The sequence below is a fragment of the Gigantopelta aegis genome, chromosome 2 (assembly GCF_016097555.1).
Source record: "Gigantopelta aegis isolate Gae_Host chromosome 2, Gae_host_genome, whole genome shotgun sequence".
Taxonomy (NCBI): Eukaryota; Metazoa; Mollusca; class Gastropoda; order Neomphalida; family Peltospiridae; genus Gigantopelta; species Gigantopelta aegis.
In genome coordinates this window covers 2680050-2706773 of record NC_054700.1, presented here as the reverse complement: position 1 = coordinate 2706773, position 26724 = coordinate 2680050, and the positions used below count along the sequence as shown (strand labels likewise).

Sequence of the window (26724 nt, the reverse complement as noted above, 5' to 3'; positions counted from 1 at the left end):
CATATCATATTAATTTGTATTATGCAAACGAGTACGAGTAATATATTAATATAAAATGAAGCGATAATTAATTAAATTTTCTTTCACTTCACTTGTTAGCATATTGATAATTATAATAATTTATAACCCCGGTAACAATTGTCATTTTACATTTGCTTATCCCGGAAGTACATTACTGCTGAGATGGCTTTGGATTCCATACAACAGCTTTTGTCAGAAAACTCAAAAGATTCTTTCTTAGAAGCATCAGAAATATTGTTAAAATTTGCCAGCAATGTTTTGAAAAATCCCAATGATCCCAAATATAGAAAAATCAGAGTTGGCAACCCCGTAGTACAAACAAAATTGTTACCAGTTTCTGGTGCTTTAGAATGCTTATTTGAAATGGGCTTTTTAGAGGTTTGTACCATGATCATAACCATGCACACTGTAACAGGAATGCGTATGGTAGTGATCTTTGTGACACTTCTACAAGTCTATCTTTACAATATATAAATAGAAAAGTAGTAAATTTTTTTTAGTTCTAACCAGTGCACCACGATTGGTGTATATCAAGTCGTGGTATGTGTTATCCTGTCTGTGGGATTATGAATTCAATTCAATTCAATTAAGCTTATTGTATCAATTACTCGCTCATTATCTGTGTGGTCCTTGTATATGTATATATGTATCTACGACGCAATACAATCAAAACATTTCATCCATCCTTCCAAATAAGAAAATATATTTAAAATATTTACTTTCATTTATTAAAAAAGCTGTTATTTGGAAAAGGAGAAAATTTCATTCTGTGTCAAGGTGATGTTAAATATTTTTCATTCTTTCAGGACGGGGATTTCTTGACGATGCCAGCAACATCACGTCTGAACCGAATGCAGCATGTGTATGATGAACTAGTTAAACAGCGGCAACGACTGGGTGTTAACTCGACCCCGCTAGAGACCTCTGGTGGAGAAGAACCAAATGAGAGGGTCGGCATGAACACCACAGCTAGTGTTCCATCTAAAACAACGTGCTCAAGATCCCAGGCTAGTCAGGCGTCATCTAATAACAGTTTTCAGGTACGTCTAGCTTCATCTAATAACAGTTTTCAGGTACGTCTACATGTATCCAGGCTATTCAGGTGTCATCTAATAACAGTTTTCAGGTAGGTCTACGAATAACCAGGCTAGTCGGGCTTCATCTAGTAACAGTTTTCAAGTACATCTACAAGTAACCAGGCTAGTCAGGCTACATCTAGTAACAGTTTTCAGGTAGGCCTACAAGTATTCAGGCTAGTCAGGCGTCATCTAATAACAGTTTTCAGGTACGTAGGTCTACAAGTATCCAGGCTAGTCGGACTACATCTAGTAACAGGTTTCAGGTAGGCCTACAAGTATCCAGGCTAGTCAGGCTACATCTAATAGCAGTTTTCAGGTAGGCCTACAAGTATCCAGGCTAGTCGGGCGTCATCTAATAACAGTTTTCAGGTGGTCTACAAGTACCAGGCTAGTCAGGCTTCATCTAGTAACCGTTTTCAAGTAGGCCTACAAGTATCCAGGCTAGTCAGGCTACATCTAATAACAGTCTTCAGGTAGGCCTACAAGTATCCAGGCTAGTCAGGCTACATCTAATAACAGTTTTCAGGTAGGCCTACAAGTAACCAGGCTAGTCAGGCTTCATCTAGTAACCGTTTTCAAGTAGGCCTACAAGTATCCAGGCTAGTCAGGCTACATCTAATAACAGTTTTCAGGTAGGCCTACAAGTAACCAGGCTAGTCAGGCTTCATCTAGTAACAGTTTTCAGGTAGGTCTACAAGTAACCAGGCTAGTCAGACTACATCTAGTAACAGTTTTCAGGTAGGTCTACAAGTATCCAGGCTAGTCAAGCTACATCTAATAACATTTTTCAGGTAGGCCTATAAGTAGCCAGGCTAGTCAAGTTCATCGATTCTAATAACAGTTTTCAGGTAAGCCTGCAAGTATCCAGGCTAGTCAAGATTCATCTAATAACAGTTTTCAGGTAGGCCTACAAGTAACCAGGCTAAATACTTCAAAATACTTAACCGTTTCGACGAAAATTGCACATGCCAAGAGGCTCCAATTGGGAGAATCTTAATTTGGATTTGCATAAATTGTGAAGGGGTAATTGGGTTTATCATGTCGAAAACGTAACTTTGGTTTATTGTGTAAACTGCTTATTTGAATATATTTTTGTTGCACTAGGCACATGTATCCAAATAAGCAGTAGCACAGTGGTAAAGCGTTCGCTTGATGTGCGGTCGGTTGGCCCATCGGGCTATTTCTCGTTCCAGCCAGTGCACCACGACTGGTATATCAAAGGCAGTGGTATGTGTTATCCTGTCTGTGGGATGGTGCATATAAAAGATCCCTTACTGCTAATCAAAAATAGTAGCCCGTGAAGTGGCAGCAGCAGGTTTCCTCTTTATATCTGTGGTCCTTAACTATATGTCTGACGCCATATAACCGTAAATAAAATGTGTTGAGTGTCATTAAATAATTTTTTTTTTCAAATAAGCAGATTTGACTGTGCCTGTATTATTCCACAACAAATTAATGGAGAAAAGAAAATACAAGTGGCTTGTAACTAAGAACACTTGGTTAACATTCAAATCACTGATCTGTAGTAGAGTTGTTGTTTTTTTAACGACACTATTAGAGCACATTGATATATTAATCATCGGCTATTGGGTGTCAAACATTTGGTAATTTTGATATATAATCTTAGAGAGGAAACATGCTATGTACATTTATTTCCTTAGTAGCTAGGGATCTTTTATATGCACCTTTTATATGCAACTCCATTGGGCTATTTCTCATTCCAGCCAGTGCTCCACAACTGGTGTAACAAAGGCTGTGGTATGTGCTATCCTGTATATGGGATGGTGCATATAAAAGATCCCTTGCTGCTAATCGGAAAGAGTAGCCCATGAAGTGGCAACAGCGGGTTTCCTCTCTCAACATCTCTGTCCTCCTTAACTGTATGTCCGACACCATATAATAAAATGTGTTGAGTGTGTCGTTAAATAAAACATTTTCTTCCTTCCTTTTGTATGCACCATCTCACAGACAGGACAGCACATACATGTACTACTTGTGGTGCACTGGCTGGAATGAGAAATAGCCCAATGGGACCACTGACTGGGATCGATCTCAAAGCAACCGCACATCATGATCTGTAGTAATGCATGTACACAGTTTTTTTGTGTTGCAGTGATTACTATTCTGTATAAAAGAGAACACTTAACATGTATGGATAAAATAGTTTATCTTCAGTGTAGCACATACATCGAGTATTGTTTATTTTAAACTAAACACATACATTGTAATACAATATACAGTAGAAGCCCTTTTAAGAAGAGTTCATATAAAATACATGTAAACTATGACATAATTCATTGTAGAGAATCCAGTACATGGACCATTCATATAATATTAGCACTGCGAAGTAAAACCAGGTTCAAGTGTGCAATTTTGAGGAGTCCGGGAGCTTGAGGCTCTCAAAAATCATATAGGACTCTCTAACTTAGCTAGCATAAGAACCCACACTATTTGTACAAATTACATTGATTCTTTGAAATGACAGTCAACATATATCTCAAAATCCTGGGAAACCACAGTCATGAATAGCAATATTTTCCATGGTTTCATGCAAAACATTTAGTGTATCTTCTGTTCTACTGGAGACGCACAGCAGGGCTCGTTGGGTTGGTGGCAGGTTCTAAATAACTGCAAACAGAGAGTCTTTATGACACTTTAAAATTTTTTACACCAAAATTGCACACTATTCCAGGTTACATTTGGTTCAGTATTGAGTCATATAATTAACTTTTTACGAACAGTTCAGCACAAAACAGGTTAAATCCGTACAGTAACATCCTGTTTGGAAGTCACCAGTTTTCCCAGCAATGTAACATCCTTTGGAAATTGCAAAAGTTATACTGCTAAAATCTTTTTTGGAATCAGAAGATCTGATCTTCTAACATCGTCTTTAGAATCAACAAGCCATCTTAATATTGTCTTTGGAATCAACAAGCCATCTTAATATTGTCTTTGGAATCAACAAGCCATTCTTAATATTGTCTTTAGAATCAACAAGCCATCTTAATATTCTTTAGAATCAACAAGCCATTCTTAATATTGTCTTTAGAATCAACAAGCCATCTTAATATTGTCTTTAGAATCAACAAGCCATTCTTAATATTGTCTTTAGAATCAACAAGCCATTCTTAATATTGTCTTTAGAATCAACAAGCCATCTTGATATCCTCTGTAGAATCAACAAGCCATCCTAATATCGTTTTTAGAATCATCAAGCCATTCTAACGTCTTCTTTAGCACCAACAAACCATCCTAACACCTTCTTTAGAATCAATAAGCCATCCGTAATAACCACTTTAGCATCAACAAGACATCCCTCTATAGAATTGGCATGCCATCTTAACATCCTCTTTGGAACTGGCAGAAGTCGATGCTGAACATCCTTCCTATGTCAGACACGTGCACATGGTCGTCTGAGACATGCAACACATCATCATCGTTGTCTTCATCGTCGCTGCGCTGGTCACCATGGTTGTCGAAGTGGCTGAGAAAAGAGTCAGACTCGGTCTGCTTGGTGTGGCAGTAGATGGTGTACACGTCGATCAGACCCTGCACGATCATCTGCCGTTGTACGAGCTGGAGGCCACCCACGATGTGGCCGTTCGGTGTCCATGATGTGAGCAGGGTGGAGAGTCGCCCCATGTAGATGTCTGAAAGATTGGACACATGCAATAAGGATGTTTGTTTGTTTGTTTGTTGGTTGTTTGTTTTGTTTAACGACACCACTAGAACACATTGATGTATTAACCATTGGCTATTGGATGTCAACAAAACTTTATAATTTTGACATGTAGTCTTGGAGAGGAAGCCCGTTCAGTTGTTTTCATTAGTAGCAAAGGATCCTTTATATGCTCCATCCCAGACAGGATAGCACAGATGTCGCATTGAGGGCAGTGATTAATTCTATACGGATGAGGCATATTTAACAGTGAAATAAATAGAAGGGTGTGATTAATTCTATAAGGATGAGAGATCTCGCAGTGAAACAAATAGAGGGGTGTGATTAATTCTATAAGGATGAGAGAGATCTCGCAGTGAAACAAATAGAGGGGTGTGATTAATTCTATAAGGATGAGACAGATCTAATATTCTATTAACATGTTTGATGTTGTCAAATTATTTTGTTTCTAAATTAAATAAACTGCATACATTTCTTTAATTAAGTAAACTGTACATGTATATGCACTTTTATGTATCTATAGCTAGATTACAATCTTGCTTTTTATCCTGCAACCACTGTTTCTGTTGACAGATTATGGGGACGGATAAAGCAAATAGCATAGCAGAATATAAACACATTATAAACAACTAGTTTACAAAATCACTCATTTGACCACTAGGTCATCATACAATGTAGCTGAAATAACAGAAACAACAGCTTTTCCATTAATTTTTATGGCCTGCAGGATAAAGATAATAACTAGTTAATGAAGTGGGATATCGACTTTATCCTGTTCAGACCGAATGAGAAATTTCCCATTCTTACCTGCACAGGATAAAGCCAATATCTTATGTGATTAGCTAATAATCTCTATTTATATACAGGTAGATAAAAGCAGAATTGTTATCTATAGATAAATAAAACTGGAGTGCATATACAGTTTATTTAATTTAGGAATTGGATGATCAAGTAATAAGTAAGTACTCACTTAAATATTCCAGCTGACTTAATGCAGAATCACAGCTCAGTAAAAGATTTCTAATGTAGGAACGCAACATGTTCAGAGTAAATCTCTCCATCTCCACGAATTCACAAAATATCTGCCGTTCTAACAAAAAACACACAAAAACACCTCGGTATTGCAGTCTATATCAGTTTGGGTTAATGAACAAATGCACGCTGTTAGCACAAAATGATATTTTAAAATTTCAATTTCTTTGTGATTATATAGCCTGTTTGTATCAGGAGGCCAGTTATTCTGAATAAACAATAGCAGCTAACAACTGAATAAACAGTAAGTTCAAACAACAGCTAATGGAATTGGTTTGGTCACTCATGTGAGAGACAAAGCAGCTCAGTCTTCTTTCAAGTCTCCAGTCAAGAGGATTAGTGGTGTGGTTAATTACCAGCTTAATTAGCACATTGGTAGATTTGATCTCTCTTAACAGGATTCAGTGATATTATAGCTAAGAACTGTTAAGAAATAGTTTATGTAATGGGGGTATAGGGCCTCGGTGGTGTACTGTTAAGCCATTGGACATACGGCTAGTATGGTAGGTACTGGGTTCGCAGTCCAGTGCCGGCTCCCACCTAGAAAAATTAAGTTTAATGAATCAGTGGGTACATGTAGATGTAAGGCCACTACACTGACTTCTCTCTCACTAACAACTAACCCTCTGTCCTGAACACACAGCCCAGATAGACTAGGTGTGTGCCCAGGACAGTGTGCTTCAACCTTTATTGGATATAAGCACGGAAAATAACTATAAATGAATGAAATGAAAATGGTAGGGTTTATTCAATTTTCCTACATGTATTAACCTACATGTATTGTAAATGTCTACCCATCAAATTCCCCCATCCCATCCCCACTCTTTCTGTGGGAGCAATTCGTAAATTGAATCAGAGGCTGTGCCCACACCGAGCTTGAACCCTCAGGGATATAAGCATGTTCAGGCTCTTGCCTGTTGGCCAATCCCAAACCGCATTTTGACGGCAATAAATATTGTTTAAACTATATAAGCATGTTAATACATACCATACAAACACACAAAGAAATGGGATGGGTATTTTGACTTTTTTAGTACCAGTTACACACAATAACATATTAAAGCATTGGAAACCCCATAAAAAAAATTAGTGCACATTAATTAAATTTGTCGCAAATTAAACTTTATTATTAGACTAAATGTATAGAAAATGTCTGCCCATCTTACTATGGGAACAATTCCTGATTTTAATATGAGACTGTGCCCACAGTAAGTGTGTATGAACCCTGAGGATATAAGCACATACACCTACATGTACCAAGGAACATTCTGTTTTCAAAATCGTGATTAGTGACATTTCTAGTTGATTGAAAATTGATTAGCAAGCAATTGCTGTAACAGTTTAATGTTTTGAAATTGTGTAGCAATCTCTAAGACTTGTGTAGCAAATCGTGATGTGATACTGTACTTGTAACCCATTTAATTTTTACGTAACCCGTTATATCCATGTACATGGTGCTAGAAATTTTGTGGGAACAAATAATAGGTTACACAAAATTAGTTATGCATGAGCAATGCACGAATGAAACGACCATTCTCCCAATTTTCCGATACCTGTTAAATATGGTATTTTTTATATTTTCAGGTATCTGAGGCCGTTTTCCTCAATAAGATCCAGACCAATCTGTCGCACGTTTTGCTGTACGAAGACGCAAACCTCCAGAGGAAAGCAAGGGAGATAATTCCGCTCTCCAACCTGCAGACAGAAGCTGACAAACAATTAAAGACATTACAGCATTCCAGCAACCACAGTGCCCAGCAGCCTCCGTATGATGCCCAAGACTTCCTCTTGCTTGCTCTTCTCAACTGGTTCAAGACGTCGTTCTTCAGATGGGTGGATGCCCCGCAGTGTGATGCGTGCAGTGCCAACACGACGAGTCTGCTGGGTGGGGTGACTCCCTCCCCGGCTGAACAGATATGGGGTGCGGCGAGGGTGGAGAACTACAGGTGTTCTTCGTGCAACCAGTTGACGCGGTTTCCTCGGTACAACCACCCCGGCAAGCTGCTGGAGACTCGTAGAGGGAGGTGTGGAGAGTGGGCCAACTGCTTCACGCTCTGCTGCAGGGCAGTCGGATTTGAAGCCAGGTATTTCTCCTACTCTTTTTTTCCGGTCACTCTAATCATGACTGTCGAGTTCTAACCAGGTTGCTTTTCCCAACTTAAGTGATTCTACCCGTCATCAGGATGAACTGGGCAGTATTTCATTTCAACTTGTTTTTGTGTTTATATCCAATTAAGGTTCAAGCACGTTGCCCTGAGCACACACCTCAGCTATCTGGCATGTCTGTCCAGGACAGTGGGTTAGTTGTTAGTGGTTAGTGAGAGAGAAGAAGGTGTAGTGGTCTTACACTTACCCATTGAGTCGTTAAAACTCGCTCTGGGTGGGAGCTGGTACCAGACTGCGAACCCTGTACCTACCAGTCTGTAGTCTGATGGCTTAACCACGAGACCACTGAGGCCAATCAGCCAGGTATCTGTCTCCTCTTCTTTTTTTTCACTGATCATGACTGTCAAGTCCTAAATAGGTTGCTTTTCCAACTTTAAACGATTCTACCAGACATCAGGGTGAACTGAGCAGTTTTCTTAAGGTGTTCTTTGTTGCTACATGTGTATGTAATTTTTCTGCCACTGATATGTAAGCAGGCCATATTTAGTCAACTTATTTGTTGATGCTGCCTGCAATCCTGGAGGAAATGGGTTATTTTCTCTTCTTCCTGTCCACGTAGGCACGTTGCTGTATTCAAGAGCTGGACTCTGTGTAAGTGCCTTTCAGTCTGTCATGTCTGGCATATCTCTTCTTTCCTGTTTTTTTGTCTCACCTTTTTTAATAAAAAATTTAAGAAAAAAGGTTAAGTGAAAGTTTGTTTTGTTTAAGACACATTAGCACATCAATTTATTAATCATCAGCTATAGGTTGTTAAAGTTACAGAATTTTTTTTATGTTACAGAAAATAGTAATTGTTTGTTATATTGGGGTTTCGAGGTATGACCTAGACAGGATGGATCATGGCCTATGTTACAGAAAACAGTAATTGTTTGTTATATTGGGGTTTCGAGGTACGACCTAGACAGGATGGATCATGGCCTATGTTACAGAAAACAGTAATTGTTTGTTATATTGGGGTTTCGAGGTACGACCTAGACAGGATGGATCATGGCCTATGTTACAGAAAACAGTAATTGTTTGTTATATTGGGGTTTCGAGGTACGACCTAGACAGGATGGATCATGGCCTATGTTACAGAAAACAGTAATTGTTTGTTATATTGGGGTTTCGAGGTACGACCTAGACAGGACGGATCATGGCCTATGTTACAGAAAACAGTAATTGTTTGTTATATTGGGGTTTCGAGGTACGACCTAGACAGGATGGATCATGGCCTATGTTACAGAAAACAGTAATTGTTTGTTATATTGGGGTTTCGAGGTACGACCTAGACAGGATGGATCATGGCCTATGTTACAGAAAACAGTAATTGTTTGTTATATTGGGGTTTCGAGGTACGACCTAGACAGGATGGATCATGGCCTATGTTACAGAAAACAGTAATTGTTTGTTATATTGGGGTTTCGAGGTACGACCTAGACAGGATGGATCATGGCCTATGTTACAGAAAACAGTAATTGTTTGTTATATTGGGGTTTCGAGGTACGACCTAGACCTAGACAGGATGGATCATGGCCTATGTTACAGAAAACAGTAATTGTTTGTTATATTGGGGTTTCGAGGTACGACCTAGACAGGATGGATCATGGCCTATGTTACAGAAAACAGTAATTGTTTGTTATATTGGGGTTTCGAGGTACAACCTAGACAGGATGGATCATGGCCTATGTTACAGAAAACAGTAATTGTTATTTTATTTACAGAGTAAAAAGTTAAAGTTTGTTTTGTTTAACGACACCACTTTAGCACATCGATTTATTAATAATCAGCTATTGGATGTCAAAGTTACAGAATTTTGTTTAAGCTACAGAAAATAGTAATTGTTTGTTATATTGGTGTTTCAAGGTATGTCCTAGACTGGACGGATCACGTGTGGACAGAGGTCTACTCCCGGTCTCAGAGTCGCTGGATGCACTGCGACGCGTGCGAGAACATCTGTGACAAGCCTCTGTTGTATGAGGCCGGCTGGAAGAAGAAACTCACGTACGTGCTGGCCTTCTCTCGGGACGAGGTGCAGGACGTCACGTGGAGGTACACAACGAACCACGAACAGGTCTTAGCCAGGAGAACAGAGTGTCGGGAACACTGGCTGCTGCAGGTACACGATTAGGAATTTTTCCAGTGTTCTGAAAATGGAAAGGTGATCTCAGCGCTAAGATGGCTTTTTAAAACGGAGGCTCAACTGGAGGTGTAATTAAAACAGTTGACTATACAATTATTACCCGTATGGTTAAAAATATCTTGGTACATGTCAAAGTGATATGTTTATGTCCCTTGTCATATAATGTTCATTGTCACTTGCTAGGCTTCTGACAATGACAATTATTTCACATGGGACATAAACATGATACGTACTGGAAGCTCATTAATATCCTATAAATCTTTTACAGGGTTAGCTCTGGCACTCGTCAAATTCGCCAATTGCGAATTTTGAAAGCAGTTGGCAAATTTTATTTTAGTTTGGCGAAATAATTTCATGTAATAATTGACATTTTTTTGAAAATAACTGACAATTTCTACAATTTTTGAAGTTTAATAAACAATTTGACGAAATATTTTGCTCACTCAGAGCTAGCCCTGCTTTTATAATACAATAAGTATACAGGTTTTTAAACGACATTCAACAATCTATATTACGCTGCAGGTCATTCACCAGAACTGGAAGAGGAAGCTACAGGCGATGTCCGAGGAGAGACGTCACGAACTGACCGTCCGGCTGGTCTCGGAGCTCGTAGAGTTCACCATTGTCCGGTCAGCTGATGGTCAGAATCTCTCCGGCCGAACGTCTGGCTCGCTGGCCTGGAGGGAGTCTCGGGGGGAGGTAGGGGCAGGGGCAGGGGCAGGGGCAGATCCAGACGGTGCTCAGGGGTCTGGCTTCATGTTCACGCTGACCGAGGAGGAGAAGAAGAGCGAGTTCTTCCACGTGTCGTACAGCTGTGCTGGAGACGTCTACCACAGGGCATCCTCCGGAGGGGTGCAGGTCGCTGGCTGGCAGAGCTGCGTAAACGAGGCACGGAACCTGGCCAGGAAGGAGGAGCGGGACTGGAGGATGGTCTACATCGCTAGGCAGGAGGGTTCGGCAGCTGTGACAGCGGCATCAGTCTCGTGGAAGTTTGACTTCACTGGTAATACTTGTTGGGCAATGCTCTCTATTCCTCACATCCCCTCCCCACCCTAGAAATCAGCAGAAAACAGCTATGTTTAGTTCTTTTTTTAATTCTGTTACTTGACACCTTCAGTTTTGTGGATGTTCGACTTCTCTGGTAATACCCCTCCACCCCTACCCTACAAATCGCAGAACACAGTTACGTTTTTTCTGGGTTTTTTAACTTCTGTAATTTGACACATGCAACACCAATTAACCTCAATTTTGTTGAAGTTTGACTTCATTGGTAATACCTTTCTTCCCCACCCTTCAAATCACAGAGCAGAACAGAACTTTATTTCACTCAACACGCCTATGTTTGTTATTTTTTTAATTCTGCTGCTTGACACCTTCAGTTTCATGGAAAAGAAAGAAAGAAGTGTTTTATTTAACGACGCACTCAACACATTTTATTTACGGTTATATGGCGTCAGACATATGGTTAAGGACCACACAGATTGTTTTTAGAGGAAACCCGCTGTCGCCACATAGGCTACTCTTTTATGACAGGCAGCAAGGGATCTTTTATTTGCGCTTCCCACAGGCAGGATAGCACAAACCATGGCCTTTGTTGAACCAGTTATGGATCACTGGTCGGTGCAAGTGGTTTACACCTACCCATTGAGCCTTGCGGAGCACTCACTCAGGGTTTGGAGTCGGTATCTGGATTAAAAATCCCATGCCTCGACTGGGATCCGAACCCAGTACCTACCAGCCTGTAGACCGATGGCCTAACCACTACGCCACCGAGGCCGGTCAGTTTCATGGATGTTTGACTTCACTGGTACCTACTATTATTTTTTTTGTTAAAGAAAATGTTTAACATCCAATAGCCGATGATTAGTAATCAATGTGCTCTAGTGGTATCATTAAACAAAATAATGTTAACACAGACCGGTGGTTGTAAAATACTTCTCTCTGATACCAGGGCTTCTAGATTATGGTAGCCCCACTCCCATGGCTAGTGATATTCATTGTTGGGCTAGTAAATAACTAATATTCCTATGCCTGATGGCTAGTGAAAAAAAGTCAAATGTTGCAGTTAAGTCTATTTTGTAAATATGAATAGCCTGACCCCACCCCAACCCCCAATGTTAGTTTCTTTAAGCTCTATCTCCCTCTTTAGCTGACATCTGATTATTACTATTATTTAGTAAAATTATATTAACTTAAAGTAAAGTAGGGCTAGTGAATTTTTAATAGCGGCTAGTAACCTGTTTAAATCACTGATCCCATGGCTAGTGGATTTTATAAAAATTCTAGAAGCTCTGCCAGTACCTTATAATGTTCCAGTAATTGTGTTGTTTTGGTTGTTAGTCCCCTACCAGTCCAACCGATGGGTACTATAGTTTTCAAGGGCAGGACGTAGTCCAGTTGTAAAGCAATCGCTTGATGCATTGTCAGTTTAGGATCAATCCACGTAGGTGGATCCATTGGGCTATTACTCGTTCTAGCCAGTGCAGCATGACTAGTATATCAAAGGCTATGATATGTGCTATCCTGTCTGGGATAGTGCATATAAAAGATCCCTTGCTACTAATGGAAAAATGTAGCGAGTTCCTTTCTTAGACTATATGTCAAAATTACCAAATATTTGACATCAATAGCCGATGACTAATAAATCAATATGCTCTAGGGTTGTCGTTAAACAAAACAAACTTTAACTTTTAAGTTTTATCTCTGTCCTTTTGTCTGTCTATCCCACTTATAGTTTTTCAGAATTTTTTTTTTTTCAAATGCCTTAAGATATTGAGCTCTAATTTTGTGTATATCTTTATTACATACTATTACAGATCAAGTTCGACTTTCATGATGCTTTACCCATTTTTGACAGAGTTATGGCCCTTGAACTTAGTAAATAAGGCAGTTTGTTTTCCAGATTTTCCCCCCAATGATATTGAGCTGAAACATTTAGTATGGCTTTACTATCTACTGTTACAAATCAAGTTTGAATTTCATGACAATTTACCCATTTTTGACAGTTATGGCCCCTGAACGTGAATGAATGAATGAATGAATGAATGTTTAACGACACCCCAGCACAAAAATACACATGGGCTATTGGGTGTCACAAATGGTAAGTATATGAAAATATTATTTAGATTTATTTATGTAAAACCACAGTGTAAGGAGCTGTGGGTGAAAGTATAATACAATACATAGGGGATATGAAAATTTGTTTGAGTTATGGCCCTTGAAGATTAGTTTTTCTGACTGTTTGTTTGCATTGCCTGAATATTGCTTTATTATATACAGTTACAGATTAAATTTAACTGTCATGGTGATTTATTAACAGTTACAACCCTTGAACGTAAGAAAACGTGTTGGGTCCGGTATGGCTTTATCAGTACTCTCAGAATACTTGTTGCACTCTGATTTCAGGGTTTGTCTTGTTCGTCTCTAAGAACAATTCCCCATAGGAAATCACTTTATATTCACAATTTTGAAGACAAAATTCCCATACAAGACTTCTGTAAAAATTCCCTTCTCTTTAACTTTTATAAATATACCTTTCAATGAATATATTTTGGACATTTGCTACAGCAGTTCTGTGTGAATATTTGATTATTTCAACATGCATATGCATGAAGGCTACTCAAGGGCGGCACAGTTTAAAAAATAGTGGTACGGATCGTGGTTGCCAGACTTGCCTTTCAAATTACTTGTAAGACATTTTCACAGATACAATAAATATAACCCACACGCGCACACACATAAAAGTGGTACGGCCATGCCTCTTTGAAAAGTGGTACGGCCATGCCTCTTTGAAAAGTGGTACGGCCAAGTGCTCTTTGAAAAGTGGTATGGCCATGGCTCTTTAAAAAGTGGCATGGCCATGGCTGTACTGCTACTTTATATTTATGTTTCTTAAGTTGAACTGAATATTCTCAGTTATATATATAACAGGGATATTTCACCAGCATTTCATGTGTGATGGCATTGGGAAAATTAGCTAAAGAATATCATGCTTGGGATATGTTTTCAGGCTGTTAAATTAATTTATTAGAACAATCATAATTAAATATATATGTAGGCCTACAGTGTTTCTGCTTGAAAGAAATCTTTGGGTATGTATGTATGTATGTATGTATTTATGTATGAATATCTATATATTGTATGTATGTCGAGGTTGACTGTTACATACATAGATATTAAGGCACTGGCGCAGGGGATAATTAAATCCTTTCTGGCCTCACAAATTGTCCCATGCCGTTGCTGGGACTCGGAACCTGTGGCACCGAATTGCCCGCAAATTACAAGACTAACCACGATGCGCTCTGAGCTATTGAGGCATCCATAAAAAGGATGCTCTTTAACTCAACCACATGCATGGGGCCTACAATTTACGCGGTCGATCCCGCTTACATGCATGAAACAGTAGGCAGACCGGTATGTATGTATGTATGTATTGGGAATGTTTGGAACAGAAATTGGGAATTTTGAGTGCTGCTTTCTTTTGGGAAGGGGCCTATGTTCAGACCCAAAGAATGCCTAGGTAAATCTCTGTACAATGTCTTTAAATTTCCCAGAATTCAACCCATGAGTGTCTGACTTAGAAGTAAAAGCATGAATGGTTTACCTGCCATTTGTTCTTTATCCAGATACAGATTTGAAGATAGGACGACTTCAACTTAAGGCTCAAGGTGCAACATTCGAGAATGGCGTCATTAACTGGCAAGTGTGTACCGACGACGAGTGTCTTGTATTTAGAGGTACCGTATACGTGTATGTCTATAGAACTGAAACCTTGGTCTCTATATAGAGGTGACATGCAATAGCGTATGATTAATAAATCTGTGTGCTCTATGGTGTCGTTAAACAAAACACATTTTACCTTTATATAGAGGTAGGAGTGCGAGACGTAGCTCAGTGGTAAAGCGTTCGCCTGATGCACAGTAGGTCTGGGATCAATCCTCGTCAGTGTGCTCTAGTGGTGTCGTTAAACAAAACACATTTTACCTTTATATAGAGGTAGGAGTGCGAGACGTAGCCCAGTGGTAAAGCGTTTCGCCTGATGCACAATAGGTCTGGGATCAATCCTCGTCAGTGTGCTCTAGTGGTGTCGTTAAACAAAACACATTTTACCTTTATATAGAGGTAGGAGTGCGAGACGTAGCCCAGTGGTAAAGCGTTCGCCTGATGCACAGTAGGTCTGGGATCAATCCTCGTCAGTGTGCTCTAGTGGTGTCATTAAACAAAACACATTTTACCTTTATATAGAGGTAGGAGTGCGAGACGTAGCCCAGTGGTAAAGCGTTCGCCTGATGCACAGTAGGTCTGGGATCAATCCTCGTCAGTGTGCTCTAGTGGTGTCATTAAACAAAACACATTTTACCTTTATATACAGGTAGGAGTGCGAGACGTAGCCCAGTGGTAAAGCGTTCGCCTGATGCCTGGGATCAATCCTCGTCAGTGTGCCCATTGGGTTATTTCTTGTTCCAGCCAGTGCCTCATGACTGGTATATCAAAGGCCGTGGTATGTGCTGTCCTGTCTGTGGGATGGTGCATATAAAAGGTCCCTTGATACTAACTGAAAATTGTTCTGGGTTTCCTCTCTTAAGACTGTATGTCAAAATTACCAAATGTTTGACATCCAATATCCAACAATTAATAAATCAATGTGCTCTAGTGGTGTCGTTAAACAACACAAATGTTTAACTTTATACATAGAGGTAGTGTCTGTAGAAACGAAACATGGCCTTTTAATAATTAAGGTGTAATGTTGGGAATCAGTTGGAATTTCATCATCAATTGGTGGGTGGGGGGAATTTGACAGGATTCCGTGCTTCGACAAATTCCACCCAGGGCTAGCCATTTTGCGAATTTGAAAGCAGTTTGGCGAATTTTATTTTAATTTGGCAAAATAATTTCATGTAATAACTGACAATTTAGATAAGATAACTGTCGATTCCTGAAAATGTTCAAGTTTTATAGACAATTTGGCGATATTGTTTGCTCACTCCGAGCTATCCCTGAACAATTGCTGGGGAGAATTTGGCGATATTGTTTGCTCACTCCGAGCTATCCCTGAACAATTGCTGGGGAGAATTTGGCGATATTGTTTGCTCACTCCGAGCTATCCCTGAACAATTGCTGGGGAGAATTTGGCGATATTGTTTGCTCACTCCGAGCTATCCCTGAACAATTGCTGGGGAGAATTTGGTTCAGCCGGTTGAATGCTTGCTTGAGGTGCTTGTGTCACAGGATCGAACCACCTCGGTGGATCCATTCAATTGATTGTTTGGTTATTTTTTTCCCAACCAGTGCACCACAACTAGTTAAAGACCTTGGTATGTGCTTTCTTGTCTGCGGGAAAGTGCATATAAAAGATCCTTTGCTGCATTAGGAAAAATGTAGCAAATTTCTTCTGATGATTACCGAGTCAGAATGACCAATGGTTTAACATCCAATAGCTGACGATTAATTAATCAATGTGCTCTAGTGGTGTCATTAAACAAAACAATCTTTTAACGATAATTGTTAACTTTAAACTAATTATTCGTACAGTTTTGATGATGGAATTGATGTAAATATGCTGTGATGTGGGCATGTTTTCGTGTGTAGAAAATGGATGTTGAACAGGTGTACTAAAGGAAAAATTAGCTACTGTAGTGTATATCCCAGTGAACAATAGATGTGTTTTATCAGCATGAATATCCTGTATGGTGTTGGTGGGTTTTCTTTTCTTTTTTCTCTCAACCAAATGTCAAAATAGCCATATGTTAGACATAAAATACTGGTAGCCTCAACCATAAGTGTATGAGACGGGGTTGGAGAGGGTAACAGGAGGGGGAAATGTGCTTGAGCAAATCCTTAAATTCAGGCAAAAATTAGAGATATTCTGACAAAATGTGCTAAACTGACGCCCTTCTACACCCAAAATTGGCTGTAAGCCTTGTAAAAATGTGTATATGGGCATTTATGTTAATTCGGGCAAAAAGCAGCATTGCCCCTCTACAAAAATGGGAGCTCGTACACTTATGGTCATAACGTAACAATGTGCTGAGGTGTCATTAAACAGAAATATAGTATGGTAGTCTAATAAGTGTGTGTGTGTGACAGTTTTATTATTGTTGTTACAGGTGAGGAACTACACACACTGACAGATGTGAATATTAAAGGCAGCCGGATATTCAGTGTGACTGCTCGTTTGAGTGGAGGACAGGGAGACGTTGCCTGGCAACACACTCAGCTTTTCCGACAACCAATGGATGCGACAGATTACCCTTTTGAAATCAAGATTAATCTTGTTTGATAATCACCACATGATTTTGATAACTTCAAACGGACAGTGGTATTATTATTATTATTATTCTTCATCTGTGATGAATATCATTATTTATTTGTGCCATGTGGAAGAAATGGAATGTTGGGTGGGGGGAAGTCAGGTCTGTTTTAGTAGTAGGTTCAGGTACTTTGCACCAATCCAATTCTCCCATTTTCATCAGTTGAATTGGCCTCATTAATTTGGAGTTCCCATTAGCGTTGTCTCATTCCACTGGTATGTCAAGGGCTGTGGTATGTTCTGTCCTATTTCTGGGGGAAGTTAATCTGTCAGGCACCAAATTGATGTATTTTAAAAATATACTGAGTTGTTCTTTTGCGTCAGGTTTTGGCTAAAAGTGTCTTGGAAATCCAACACACATCATGTGAAAGTTGGAAAGTGATCCACAAATCCAGAGAATTCAATGTGAGGAAATCAAACAGATACAATGTGCAAGATGTGAGAAATATCCTTGGTTATGGTGGTTTTCTTTTTGCTTGCCCCGTCGGTGGGCCCGTTGGGCTATTTCTTGCTCCAGCCAGTGCACCACAACTGGTACATCAAAGGCCATGGTATGTGTTATCCTGCCTATGGGATGGTGCATACAAAAGATCCCTTGCTACTAATCGAAAAGATTAGCCCATGAAGTGGTGACAGCGGGTTTCTTCCCTCAATATCTGTGTGGTCCTTAACCATATAACCGTGCATCGTTAAATAAAACATTTTCCTTCCTTCTTTTCGCTTGATATGGCCCCTCCCCCAAAGCAACAAAATATCTGAAAATTGGATGATCTTGCTGTACGTTTACCTTCACGGAGCAGCCAACAGGAAATACTTTTACAGACTTACATTTTTGAAAAACTTGGGAGAATGGAAAGTTGCTCTCTCAAAATGTTGACGAGGGAAAAATTGCACCCTTAAAAATTATTGACAATGCTTAATCCTGCATGTCTATTGTTGAATTTTCATTGTTTTGATTTTGTAAAAGGAAATATGTTTTTAAAAATAGCTTGTATTTGGCAATTTAGGAAAATAGCTGCTTAAACCCTGCATTTTAAAGAGATCGTAGTTCTTTTTAATGACTAAAATTGCATATTAAATATATACTTTCTGTTCATCTTAATGTTTATAGCAGCTCAGATTTATTTTTTCCTCCTAATAATTTAAAATGTACAAAACAAATACAGTGTATGTACACTCACACAGATAAACACACACATACATACCCATCTACCTACCTTCATACATACATATCAAGCGATTTAAGTATTCACAATAGTATTGCAATACTATGACAATAGTATTTTAAGTATCCAATACTATTACAAAATAGTAAAACTGACAGCAATAGTCACCCCTAATAGGCACCAATATAAACACCATTTGTTATTTATGCTGGGTAGAAGGTAGCCCATTGGTAAAGTGCTCACCTGATGTCTGGATAGTCTAGGATCAGTTCTTGTCTGCGGCCCATTGGGCTATTTCTCGTTCCAGTAAGCGCTACGCAATTGGTGTAGCAAAAGGCATGTTATGCATTATCCTGTCTGTGGGATGATGATTGCAAAAGTTTCCTTGCTGATAATAGAAAAGAGATGACCATGGAATGGTGGTAGCGGGTTTCCTTTCTCATTATTTCTGTGGTCCTTAACCATATGTCCGGCACCAAATAAGTGTAGTTAAAATGTACATCGTTAAATAAAACATTTCTTGATTTATTTATTTTCGTTATTTATGATACCACAATAAACATAATCAGAATTGATTGTGCCATGAAATGTTTACCTGGAACTGATTAGTCTATGACACAAATTAACTTCATTGCAGCAAGTTTCAGTTGGAAAAGACAATTAAATTTATTTTAAACCGGTTTTTTAAAAATATTTAACAAACAAAATATGACATTCGTGTCCGTTAGATACCATTTATCTTAGAATTCATTGTTTAAATATATACCTACTTGCTTTTAGTCATTCAATATGTTTTTGAAACAACTAGTAAGATAAATGGTATCTAACAATCATTTTATTTCAACTTATTTTTGTGCTTATATCCAATTAAGGTTGAAGCACGCTATTTGGGTTGTCTGTCTGTTAGTTATCAGTTGGTTATTGGTTAGTGAGAGAAGAGGGTGTAGTGGCCTTACAAAGTACCCATTGAGCCCTCAAGAATTCGCTCTGGGTTGGAGCCGGTACCAGCCTGTAGTCCAATGACTTAACGACTGCGTCACCGTGGACGGTCAGTCATTACTGTAGTTTTCTCTACTTAATACGGCATGTAATTTTAGTCCTTGAAAATTCGCTTAATAGTTGAAAACATCTCAACAGTAACAGGAAACTGAGGACAGACTTTTAACAATATCCTCTAGAGGGAGTGTGGTATTAACTCTGTATGGTTAACTTGTTATCTATGTCAGAGCTTAATATATACTTGCTCAATTCATTCATTTAATGTGTTTCTTTCACTTTTATAAACATGGAATTTTTATTACATACTGAATGTGTTTGTTGTTGTGTGTGACAAAGATAAATTTGTCTTACTTAAACATTGGGAGTGTGGGGACAGGATCTAACTCTGCCGGAAGATCACTAATAAACGTGTGTACACCTTGCACACACATGCACGAAGAGCAGCATACATACCAGATAGAACATGGGCATACGGGCCTATATTTCTTCCTATTAAAGGGACAGACTAGTTTTAACACGTGAAAATTAACACTAAGTTTAGTTAATCTGCAAACCTGTAACACATTTGGATAAAGTTACAATTGAGTGAAACATGAGTCTGTGACTTTGAAATGGTGAAATACCCTCTAAAAATAAAACGGCTATAATAGTAAAAAAATATTCCTTGGTGTTTAAAAACTAGAGTATGTCCCTTTAACATTACTGTCAAACAGCTATATGTTGTAAGCGAATCACTATGCATTTTTTAACTTGGTTTACAACAAAGTTTGAGGGTAGAATGATGGAAATATATGGTAAAAAGTTCTCAGGTTAGCACATTTTACCCAAATATCTTATCATTTTTGCCCGAATTTGAGGTTTTGCTCTAACACTACAGGGGAGGGTTGAGGGAGCAGTTGCCCCGCTCCTGTCTCGTAAGCTTATGAGATAGAATACAAGAGTAATGCAAGAGGATTGTCCGAATACATGTTCTCATGTCCAGACCCAGGTAATACTATTTCACACGACCCATTTTGTTTTGTTTATTTATTTATTGTTCTTGTGTTTTGGCTTTCTGTACAAAGCAGTTTAATTGATACATTTTAATGTACATCAAAACATACTATCAGAGCGGTTTAGATTGGTTATGTGTATGAGTGCGGGTACGTGTGACGTCATGTTACATGGGGAGGGAGAGAGAGAGGGAATGAATTAATGTTTAACGACACCCCAGCACGAAAAATACATCGGCTATTGGGTGTCAAACTATGGTAATGCAAACAAACAAAGTGATGATCAACATCAATACAAAAATTCAAGACCTAAACAAAAACAGTGCAAAAACACAAATATCACAGAATTTTACAGATACTGAATTTTAACTTTGTGCTGTATTGGCCACAAACGAGTTTGCTGAAATTGGTGAAATATGGATATGGTCAGTTTGGCACAATACAACGATGGGGTGAAATATCTCATGGTGATCACTGACCTGTTCTCATAGACTTGTGGGTGTTACCACGTGTCGAAAGTGGGGAAAGACGTAGCAGAGACTTTGACAGAATTCTGGAAATCAAGAAAACGGTAATCCAGAATACGTTTACCTTTGACATAGTACGAGTCGGTCATCCCCGGAGCACCTTTGATCGGGAATACCAAGAGAAATGGTCTGGTGAAATATTTATCATCAAGAAAAGGTACTGGTCTCAAGGAAAAGACTTGTACAAATTAAAAGACTGGGGTGGAGATCCCATCGAAGGAACATTCTATGCTGCCGAACTTCAAATGAGCAACTGTACCACATTCAAGACATTGTGAAAAGGAGAACAAGGAACAGACAGAAAGAAATGTTGGTGAAATGGCTTCACTGGTCTAGATGTAGGGAAGAAAACATTACTTATACAAAGCTACTCTTTATAACAGATCTAATAATTAGATCTCGTATGTTGTCCAAATGTTCGGGTTTCCGAAAATTCCCGAATGATTTCCGAGTGTGTATGGGGGAAAAAGGGAATGTGATAGATCCAACTTTCCTACGTCTCTGGAGTTTTTAAAAAGCCATAGGCTACTTGATGGTGTTTGGTGTTCTAGGTTCTAAAAGCCAAAATGCACTTTAACGTGAACTTATGTTCCTACGGGCTACGCCCAACATCCGAAGGGTTCACGTTAAAGTACATTTTGGCTTTTAGCTACAAGTACATTTTGGCTTTCAGATGCAGAAACACCAAACACCATCTAGGTACCTATGGCTTTTTAAAATTCTAGAGATGTAGGAAAGTTGGATATAAATCTTCCTACATCTAGCGAAAGCATAAAAGCAAGGCTACTTGGTGGTGTTTGGCGTTTAGAAACTAACTCAACGTAAACCTAAATAACCTTTCAGAAGCTTAGGCGTACGCCCGAAGGAAGCTTGCGTTATTTAGGTTTACGTTGAGTTAGTTTCTAAACGCCAAACACCACCAAGTAGCCTTGCTTTTATGCTTTCGCTAGATGTAGGAAGATTTATCTATCACAATACCATTTTTTCCAAAGACCAAAATATATTCCTACCGAAGGTATATATATATATATATATGTGTATTAAAAATATATGTCATTGTATAATATACTTTTAAATTGACAACATGTCTCATACAAAAAAAGATGAATTGTCTGGTTTAACAGGAAAAGATTATTATTGTAAATTGGATCAATTGCTAGAGGAATCTAGACAATATAGAAGGGAAGAAAGAAGAAGAAATGAGCAAAAAGAAGAGTTGCAACGTAAACCTAAATAACGCAAGCTCCCTTCGGGCGTACGCATGTGATAGATTAAACTTCCCTACATCTAACGAGTTTTTAAAAAGCTTGGTTACTTGATGGTGTTTGGTGTTTAGAAACCAATGCATCATGGGTAAACTATGACACCTTCGGGCGTACGCCGTGTCATCCGAAGGATTACCCATGATGCATTAGGCCTGAGCTTCTGAAAGGTTATTTAGGTTTACGTTGAGTTAGTTTCTAAACACCAAACACCATCTAGTAGCCAAACTATTATGCTCTTCGCTAGAAGTAGGGAAGTTGGATAGTAAACTTACTACATCTATCGGTATTTTTAATAGCTTGGCTACTAGATGGTGTTTGGTGTTTAAGCAACTAATGATCATGGGTAATCCTTCGGATGACATGGCGTACGCCCGAAGGTGTCATAGTTTACCCATGATCATTAGTTGCTTAAACACCAGTAAACTTACTACATCTATCGGTATTTTTAATAGCTTGGCTACTAGATGGTGTTTGGTGTTTAAGCAACTAATGATCATGGGTAATCCTTCGGATGACATGGCGTACGCCCGAAGGTGTCATAGTTTACCCATGATCATTAGTTGCTTAAACACCAAACACCATCTAGTAGCCAAGCTATTAAAAATACCGATAGATGTAGTAAGTTTACTCTATCATCATAACATTTCGACCAAAGTCCACCGGAGGTATATATATCATTACTTATATTGTATGTGTCATTATTGCATATACATTTGACTTGTAATCATGTCTGGTGATGCTACTACTGATATGGCTTATGCATATAGAGATTCAATTAAACGTCTCTGTTCATCTCATCTTTTACTATTTCAATACACGAATCTCTATATGCATAAGCCATATCAGTAGTAGCATCACCAGACATGATTACAAGTCAAATGTATATGCAATAATGACACGTACATATAAGTAATGATATATATACCTCCGGTGGACTTTGGTCGAAATGTTATGATGATAGAGTAAACTTACTACATCTATCGGTATTTTTAATAGCTTGGCTACTAGATGGTGTTTGGTGTTTAAGCAACTAATGATCATGGGTAATCCTTCGGATGACATGGCGTACGCCCGAAGGTGTCATAGTTTACCCATGATCATTAGTTGCTTAACACCAACACCATCTAGTAGCCAAGCTATTAAAAATACCGATAGATGTAGTAAGCAAAGTCGAAATGTTATGATGATAGAGTAAACTTACTACATCTATCGGTATTTTTAATAGCTTGGCTACTAGATGGTGTTTGGTGTTTAAGCAACTAATGATCATGGGTAATCCTTCGGATGACATGGCGTACGCCCGAAGGTGTCATAGTATTACTAAATTTATTCTCATATTTACTATTATATCGTTAATATTTATATTGTTGGAGTTAATATTGAATACTTTACATATGAAATCATTACAACAAGTTATACTCAAACATAAGTTATTTTAATGTTCTGTGCTTTGGCATTCTTGGCAACTGAGGCTTTAGAAGGATTATTTACAGTCGTCACCAGTGAAGCTGTAACAGCTATTGTGGAAACAACTGCTCCGGCATTAGTAGAGATTCTTGGAGTGGAAAATCCTATTTTGGATATTGCAATTGATGTTTCTGAACAACTAGTAAAAACAGCAACTGACGCAGCAATTCAATACACAAAAGATAGTGTTGAAAAAGCATATGGTGAACTTATTGATATTACTTCAAAAAGAAAAAGAGAAGAAGAAGACGACGAAGACGAAGAAATATCTAGTACTAAAAGATTGAATTTTGATAACAATATTAATGTAAATGAGTAAGAAGAAACTGAATAGACCAGCAGTAACACGTCTATGGGCTATAGCTAAAGCTAAAGCTATTGGTAAATACTTAAAATTGGGATTTGATAGATCTGAAGCATTGAAAGAGTGGTTAAATACCAGACGTCAGTTTACTAACGCTTTCATTCCTGATCGAAGAATATACGATTATATCGACCACATAGAACAAGACTATCTTGGAGAAGATTTCAGTGAAGAAAACAATCCATCACCTGAAGCTCCAATTGAAAATAATATATCTCCTGAACCTACTAGTCCAGAACTTTTTTCTCAAAGTATTGAGACTGTAATGAAAAGACAGAAAGAAGCTGTAGGACCTTCAGAAGCAAAAAAAAGCAAAATGGCGGGACATTTGGATCGTAATTTAGATGTGGATGTTGTAGATAATTCTATGGATGAAGGTGTTGCGACTATGCCTCAGGAGAATGTAATGCCTCATGGATCTGGTGATGGGAATGGTGAACTTTCTATATTCCCTTTCAATTAAACGTCTCTGTTCATCTTCATCTTTTACTGTTTCAATACACGAATCTCTATATGCATAAGCCATATCAGTAGTAGCATCACCAGACATGATTACAAGTCAAATGTATATGCAATAATGACACATACAATATAAGTAATGATATATATACCTCCGGTGGACTTCGGAGAAAATGTTATGATGATAGAGTAAACTTACTACATCTATCGGTATTTTTAATAGCTTGGCTACTAGATGGTGTTTGGTGTTTAAGCAACTAATGATCATGGGTAAACTATGACACCTTCGGGCGTACGCCATGTCATCCGAAGGATTACCCATGATCATTAGTTGCTTAACACACCAAACCCATCTAGTAGCCAAGCTATTAAAAATACCGATAGATGTAGTAAGTTTACTGGTGTTTAAGCAACTAATGATCATGGGTAAACTATGACACCTTCGGGCGTACGCCATGTCATCCGAAGGATTACCCATGATCATTAGTTGCTTAAACACCAAACACCATCTAGTAGCCAAGCTATTAAAAATACCGATAGATGTAGTAAGTTTACTATCCAACTTCCCTACTTCTAGCGAAGAGCATAATAGCTTGGCTACTAGATGGTGTTTGGTGTTTAGAAACTAACTCAACGTAAACCTAAATAACCTTTCAGAAGCTCAGGCCTAATGCATCATGGGTAATCCTTCGGATGACACGGCGTACGCCCGAAGGTGTCATAGTTTACCCATGATGCATTAGTTTCTAAACACCAAACACCATCAAGTAACCAAGCTTTTTAAAAACTCGTTAGATGTAGGGAAGTTTAATCTATCACATGCGTACGCCCGAAGGGAGCTTGCGTTATTTAGGTTTACGTTGCAACTCTTCTTTTTGCTCATTTCTTCTTCTTTCTTCCCTTCTATATTGTCTAGATTCCTCTAGCAATTGATCCAATTTACAATAATAATCTTTTCCTGTTAAACCAGACAATTCATCTTTTTTTGTATGAGACATGTTGTCAATTTAAAAGTATATTATACAATGACATATATTTTTAATACACATATATATATATATACCTTCGGTAGGAATATATTTTGGTCTTTGGAAAAAATGGTATTGTGATAGATAAATCTTCCTACATCTAGCGAAAGCATAAAAGCAAGGCTACTTGGTGGTGTTTGGCGTTTAGAAACTAACTCAACGTAAACCTAAATAACGCAAGCTTCCTTCGGGCGTACGCCTAAGCTTCTGAAAGGTTATTTAGGTTTACGTTGAGTTAGTTTCTAAACGCCAAACACCACCAAGTAGCCTTGCTTTTATGCTTTCGCTAGATGTAGGAAGATTTATATCCAACTTTCCTACATCTCTAGAATTTTAAAAAGCCATAGGTACCTAGATGGTGTTTGGTGTTTCTGCATCTGAAAGCCAAAATGTACTTGTAGCTAAAAGCCAAAATGTACTTTAACGTGAACCCTTCGGATGTTGGGCGTAGCCCGTAGGAACATAAGTTCACGTTAAAAGTGCATTTTGGCTTTTAGAACCTAGAACACCAAACACCATCAAGTAGCCTATGGCTTTTTAAAAACTCCAGAGGACGTAGGAAAGTTGGATCTATCACATTCCCTTTTTCCCCCATACACACTCGGAAATCATTCGGGAATTTTCGGAAACCCGAACATTTGGACAACATACGAGATCTAATTATTAGATCTGTTATAAAGAGTAGCTTTGTATAAGTAATGTTTTCTTCCCTACATCTAGACCAGTGAAGCCATTTCATCAACATTTCTTTCTGTCTGTTCCTTGTTCTCCTTTTCACAATGTCTTGAATGTGGTACAGTTGCTCATTTGAAGTTCGGCAGCATAGAATGTTCCTTCGAAGGGATCTCCACCCCAGTCTTTTAATTTGTACAAGTCTTTTTCCTTGAGACCAGTACCTTTTCTTGATGATAAATATTTCACCAGACCATTTCTCTTGGTATTCCCGATCAAAGGTGCTCCGGGGATGACCGACTCGTACTATGTCAAAGGTAAACGTATTCTGGATTACCGTTTTCTTGATTTCCAGAATTCTGTCAAAGTCTCTGCTA

General features: G+C 38.5%; 1 protein-coding gene across 3 annotated transcripts; it reads left to right on the top strand.

The window, feature by feature from the left end:
* Positions 1 to 173: 173 nt before the first annotated feature.
* Positions 174 to 19874, top strand: LOC121379754 (peptide-N(4)-(N-acetyl-beta-glucosaminyl)asparagine amidase-like). Of its 3 annotated transcripts, none has more exons than XM_041508407.1 (7): positions 174 to 399; positions 828 to 1061; positions 7396 to 7895; positions 9823 to 10075; positions 10622 to 11102; positions 14725 to 14835; positions 17206 to 19874. In XM_041508407.1, the coding sequence occupies exons 1-7, from the start codon at positions 184 to 186 to the stop codon at positions 17376 to 17378; spliced, it is 1968 nt and encodes a 655-aa protein (XP_041364341.1). In that variant the 5' UTR covers positions 174 to 183; the 3' UTR covers positions 17379 to 19874. The 3 variants fall into 3 exon arrangements, with proteins under 3 accessions (XP_041364341.1, XP_041364348.1, XP_041364356.1); XM_041508414.1 differs by having other exon boundaries at positions 14725 to 14801; positions 17206 to 17368; XM_041508422.1 differs by having other exon boundaries at positions 14725 to 14797; positions 17206 to 17339.
* The last annotated feature ends 6850 nt before the right edge of the window (positions 19875 to 26724 follow it).

What these genes read in the sequence shown, in the direction of transcription:
- LOC121379754 (XM_041508407.1), top strand. Translation starts at nt 184, where the DNA reads ATGGCTTTGGATTCCATACAACAGCTTTTGTCAGAAAACTCAAAAGAT. An exon ending in GGGAACACTGGCTGCTGCAG is followed by an intron (nt 10,076 to 10,621) that starts GTACACGATTAG and finishes ATTACGCTGCAG; the next exon opens with GTCATTCACCAGAACTGGAA. An exon ending in GTGGAAGTTTGACTTCACTG is followed by an intron (nt 11,103 to 14,724) that starts GTAATACTTGTT and finishes TTCTTTATCCAG; the next exon opens with ATACAGATTTGAAGATAGGA.